This window comes from Cyprinodon variegatus, unplaced genomic scaffold (assembly GCF_000732505.1).
Source record: "Cyprinodon variegatus isolate N-32 unplaced genomic scaffold, C_variegatus-1.0 Scaffold12, whole genome shotgun sequence".
Classification (NCBI taxonomy): domain Eukaryota; kingdom Metazoa; phylum Chordata; class Actinopteri; order Cyprinodontiformes; family Cyprinodontidae; genus Cyprinodon; species Cyprinodon variegatus.
The window spans coordinates 1,397,462-1,403,084 of NW_015150465.1; the positions used below are offsets into that span (position 1 = coordinate 1,397,462).

At 34.7% G+C, this 5,623-nt stretch overlaps 1 protein-coding gene across 3 annotated transcripts in view; it reads left to right on the forward strand.

Moving 5' to 3' along the window:
- Positions 1–284: 284 nt before the first annotated feature.
- comtd1 (catechol-O-methyltransferase domain containing 1) overlaps positions 285–5,623 on the forward strand; it is a 10,621-nt gene continuing 5,282 nt past the window's right edge. The window contains exons 1-3 of one of the 3 annotated variants that reach the window (XM_015382473.1): positions 285–385; positions 4,086–4,210; positions 4,302–4,407. In XM_015382473.1, the coding sequence (XP_015237959.1) occupies positions 4,106–4,210; positions 4,302–4,407 (211 nt within the window). In that variant the 5' untranslated portion in view covers positions 285–385; positions 4,086–4,105. Of the gene's footprint in view, positions 386–494; positions 777–4,085; positions 4,211–4,301; positions 4,408–5,623 lie in introns of those variants that run through there. The other 2 variants (XM_015382457.1, XM_015382465.1) reach the window with 2 other exon arrangements.

Sequence of the window (5,623 nt, forward strand, 5' to 3'; positions counted from 1 at the left end):
CTGTTTTTATATCAAATATGATTTAGTCCAAAGTCAGTGCAGGTCGAAATTAAAGAGTACTAATGATAATTTGTACCAAAACGTTACTGTCCTTAAATATAATTTATTTTATTCCCTGTTCTTAATGTGCTGAGCTCTGATTATCCAGACTTTACTAAAATCTCAAATTAACTCAGACATTATCTATAAAAATGGGGTCGATGATTTGCACAAAGCTTGGTGATGGTCTGATGCGGGGCGTTTTGGATTTAGTCCTATCATAAAAGCTCCAGTGAATCACATGATTCCCATTGTGCGCACATGACTGGTCTGGTTATCAGGGTTCATTTCAGCAGGAGTCTCTTCTATAGCTGTCTGTAATCCAGGGGCCGCGCCTTTAAAAGTGGTGAGTTTGATTTTTCGTTAAAGGACAGCATTTTACGCTCCATCTAATGACTTGTTCATTTGATTGCATGTGACTTTTAATAATGTTCTTGCGCGTTATTTCCCATTAGAATAAAGGTTAACGCTCCCTGTGCGCGTGCCGTTTTCCTGCCGGTTTTACGGTAGCGCGCCGAGGCAACGCGGAAGGAGGCTGCGCTGCTCTGCTGCTTAATGCTGCGTGGATATTATCGCTCCCTGCTATGTCTTATCGCAACGTTTCCAGAGAGGCTCTGGTTGGATCTCTCGCACTCGGGGTTGTTTTTGTGGCAGGATATGTCTTCGGTAAGCTCAAAGGAGATCAACTCTTTCAAACGATCGCTTTATAAAGTCTTGAGATTTTCAAGGATTCAAAGGTAACCTTCCAGGAACAGGTGTGGGAGGGGGGTTACTTTTCTAGGAAATAATCATTTCTGTAGGGAGTTTGTTTTTCTCTTATTTCTACTGATAACCGATGTTTTACACTTTTCGGTCATATCAGGTATAAGTGTCCATAAAGCCATCTTTATTTTTTTATTGTTTTTTTGTTTTTTTCACAAACCAACATACTCCCTGTAAATGCCCCATACATGTAATAACTGCTTAATAACGCAGGCCAGAGCAGGACTTAAAATTTCAAACTTCATTTTGTATTCTGCTTGTATCTCTGACACTAATATTAGTTTGATCTGAAGCAGTTCAGTGCAATAAAGACAGAACGAATATTCCTTTAGGCAGTCATTATTTATTTACAATTTGGAGTGCATGAAGTTTCTACATGGGTGGACATATGCATCAGCTCTCATAAGGGAATAAGCAGCCTGTTATGGAAAGAGTTTGATTGGAAAGGGAAGATCAGATACTTTAATACTCCCTTTATTATTTCCTCATGTTAAAAAAAATCCTAGTGTAGTATTATGCTGGCGAAACCACACACATTTGTTGGGCTTGTCCAGTAATACAAGGTTTTTGGGAAAATATTAAAAAGGAAATAGAGGGAATATTGAAAGTAAATATGACTCCTGAACCTGTGGTATTTTTATTGGGAGTCAGCCATGTTTACTATGCACTAGATGATGTAAAACCACCAACTATAAGTGAATGGGTCCAGAGATTTAAGCATGTTTATACAATGGGGAGAATGACTGCAAGCCTGCAGCTAACTATGCACACTTTTGTACAAAGATGGAGTTGTATTTCAGAATACCTGGGTGTCTGATGGAGGGGATGATGGGATGAGAGTGGAATTCATCTATGGGAAAGGGTCCTGTTTGGTCACAGATTACAGGTTGTGGATGTCATCTGCTCTCATGATTGTGAAGATTTTTGGTATTTTGTGTTTGTCGTGATGTTTACTACTTGAGTTTGTGTCAGGAGATGCTATGTCAAATTACTTAAATGGTTAAATAAAAAGTTCTAAAAAAAAAAACATTTGGAGTACTGGTACATGCCTTTGGGTTAAAGCTCTTCAGGGAAAGTTTAGTGGTAAAGTATGGTTTCAGCTATCTAATGAAGCAGCTGTCTACTTCATTGATTGTATATATCAGAACCATGGTGGTGTTTATTGTTGAAGGGTTGCTTTTATACCGATTATAAATGAAGAACAAATAATATGATATTATTTTATAATTAAATGATTATGTATATTAGTCACAGTGGGGGGAAATGGATAGTCAGCCACTCATTGTAAGTTCTACTTAATGAGAGAGCTCTGTAATTTCTATCAAAGCTACTCTTAATCTATGAATGAAAAATAGGAGAAAAGTACAGGAAATCACATTGTTGGGTTTTCAAAGTATCCATTTGTAAAAAATGGTGGAAAATATGTGAGGTATGAAAACTGCGTGAAGCAGGTCCCCCTGTGTACAGTTTGCTCCATGCAGCTTAATCATCAGGCCCCTCTGTGTATTTCTGGTTCATAAAATCTGTGGCCCCAGATTGATGGAGATTATCAAGGGTCTTTATGTCTTCCAGTTGCCCTCACAGTTGATTTCTTCTCAACAAACACACTGCAAAACATTGAAATTTAAATAAGCATTTATTTATTAAAATGAGTTCCTTTTTTTCTTGAATTGAAGGGTAAGTGATACACTTTGCCAATGGAACAAGACAATTTACATTTAAAACAATTGCATTGTCTTATTTCAAGTGCATATTTTCTAATTAAGAGTAAAAAAATCTCATTCCATTGGCAAGTCATCTTATTTACCTACTCAGATTAAGGATGCATACACTTAATTTAAGACATTTTTACTTATTTCTAGATCATTATTGCAGTGGATGCTGCCTATTAGCTTCTTCCTGTTGTCCTTCAACAGCTCTGTTATTGGCTTTAGTTGTGTGTGGAGTGGAAATGTTTCAGGCTGTGAACAGGTGCTTTCAATACAGATAACGAGTTCAAACAGGTGCTTTTAATACAGACGAGCTCAAACAGGTGCTTTTGATACAGGTAATGAGTTGAAGAGGAGGAGCTTCTTAAAGAAAAAGCTACAGGTCTTTCAGGGGCAAACATCTTGCCTGTTTGTGGGCAACCAAATAACTATTTTTCACTATAATTCCCAAATAAATTCTTACCAATTTCCTGATATATATTTTTTTTCTCTCCTAGTTTGTTCCTATGATGAAATTAAACCTTTCTAAGTAGGAGTTCCAAAAAAAGTAAAGAAAGAACAATCCACTGGACTTTGTTTGCAAGTTTTAAGACGTTTCGCTTCCCATCCAGGAAGCTTTTTCAGTTCAAAATGTCAGATATAGCGTTGAGATCGAGGTTTTATACAGTAGCCAATCAAAAGTCTAAGTAGGAGAACTTACAAAAGCAGTGGCTGACTAATATTTTTTTTTTCCCCACACATTACTTTGATTGAAAACCAAACTGTTTATTTACCCTGCATTTAGAATTGTCCACCTTAAACGGATTTATATCAATACCAGCTGTCTTTGTTTCATACGTTTTTAAGGAAACATCTTTTAACATGTTTATAACATAAGCCAGACATGGTGGATTTCTTATTGTCACTTACTTCTGGCCTGATTTAAAGTAAAAAATCTGTACGTTACACCTTAGATTGGCCTTAGAAAATATAGAAAGAAAAGATTTTGAATCTTATTTTGGTGCAATTGAAGTTTTTACATGATTAATTTTTGTCTTTATTAAAGTTCTTGTGTTCTTACAAATGTATCAACTTTAATTTTGATCAAATATCGTTATTTTATGCTTATTGGATGTTTTTTTATTAGAGGGATAAAGCTGTAATTACTCAGCTTGTATTTTTCCATTCCAACTGAACCTTAGAGTGAAGGATGTGATCATGGTACATAGATTTGAAAGACAGATCTATACAAACAAATGATGCACTTAGTAAACCTAAATTATTTGGTCAAGATTAAATTATATGCCGGTATATACCATTAAATGAGGATTATTGCATTAGAGTCCATTTGGTCTTATATCTTTCTGGTTACATTTTATTGCATTTCTTTAAAGCTGCAACATTAAATCTTCAGACAATTTCCTTCATTTATTTTTTGTTATAGCTGTGTCTGTCGCTTCAAATACGTCAATTTAATTTCCGCTCTGAGGTCATACAGCCTGATCACATCTAAATTTAATAACAGCCCCTACATCAGACTGCAGTTGTATTAGGTCTGGACTCTTAAGATCCCTATTGTTTGATGTTTTCCCTCAGGAAAGAAGAAATCTTTCAGAATGAGCATCTCCAAAAGTCATAGCAGGGGGAAGGAAGACCCACTGATGCAGTATGTACTCAATCATTCACTGAGGGAGCATCCGGTTCTGAAAAACCTCCGTCTGGTGAGTATTGTAGGTCTGGTTCACTGCTTTGTGAGCTGTGTGGTTCCAGATATTAGGTTTAAGATGAATTTTTGGTTGCTGATTGTTTTAGAGGACGATGCAGGACACCTGGAACATCATGATGGTTGCCTGTGAGCAGGCGCAGTTCATGGCCAATCTGGCAAAACTAATTAAAGCCAAGAAGGCACTGGAAATTGGTAAGTATTAGGGGTGTCAATACTTTTCACATAGACTAATTTACATCCATGCAAAATTAAGAAATCAATCTACATCATCTTTAAGATATGTCATGGCCGCAGGAAGTGGGGGTGCTGCAGCACCCCCTAGTGGCTAGAGAGAGATAAACAATTGTACTAAAAATACTTTGCACAATTTATAAATTTCTTATGAATATTCTGGGACATTATTTGTAATTGTTATTTTATTTTTTTACTATAACGTGTATTTGGATTTTATCTTCATTATTCTGAGGCCTAATCAAATATTTAGCTTACTTGGTGCTAGCTAAATGTTTAGCTAGCTCCAAGCTAGCTATATATTTAATTAGTTAAATAAATATTAAATCTCTAGCCAAATATTTATTTAACAAACTAAATGTTTAGTTTGGAGCTAAATATTTCTTTAAAAAACTAAATATTTAATTTGCAGTCTATCTACTGTATTTAGCTCCAAACTAAATATTTAGCTCCACGATAAATATTTAGTTTGGAGCTAAATATTTATTTAACAAACTAAATATTTAGCTCCAAATTAAATATTTATTTAATAAACTAAATATTTAATTTGCAAACTAAATATTTAGCTCCAAACTAAATATTTATTTAACAAAGTAAGATTTTTATAAATGAATGAATGACATAGTGAAAAAAAGACTTTCGGGAAAAAAATTACTTCCTTATTTTATTAAATATTGCTCCTAAATTTTGACTGCTTAACTTTACAAACGGCATGCGATATTGAACTGTTCAATAATGCTTAAATAGTATAATAAAGTAATTATTTTCTTGTGGTTTGCGTAAAAGGATTTTAAAGCTAATAGTCATGTGTTGCATAAACACAGTGACTCAGGTTCATGCCAGCTGACCAAATGTACGTTGTTATAGTGTTATTGTGAGTAATAAATAGTAATGGTAAATAGTGCATATATATTCACAATGAGAACTGATGATGTCTGGTTGCGTTCACTGAAGTGTTTATGACAATGAAAGAAGTGAATCTCAATCTATTGTATTTCAAATTGACCTAAAGGCTCATAGGTGTTCTCTCTGAAAAACAAAAAGATTTCACAGCACCCCCTGTTCAAAATTACTTCCAGCAGCCCTTTGTTTTTTAATTTACAAGGCATGATGGCATTGATTTAAACTCCTGATGCCTTGAAGAGCTAAGAAATAAAAAAAAAAAATTTTTTTTTTT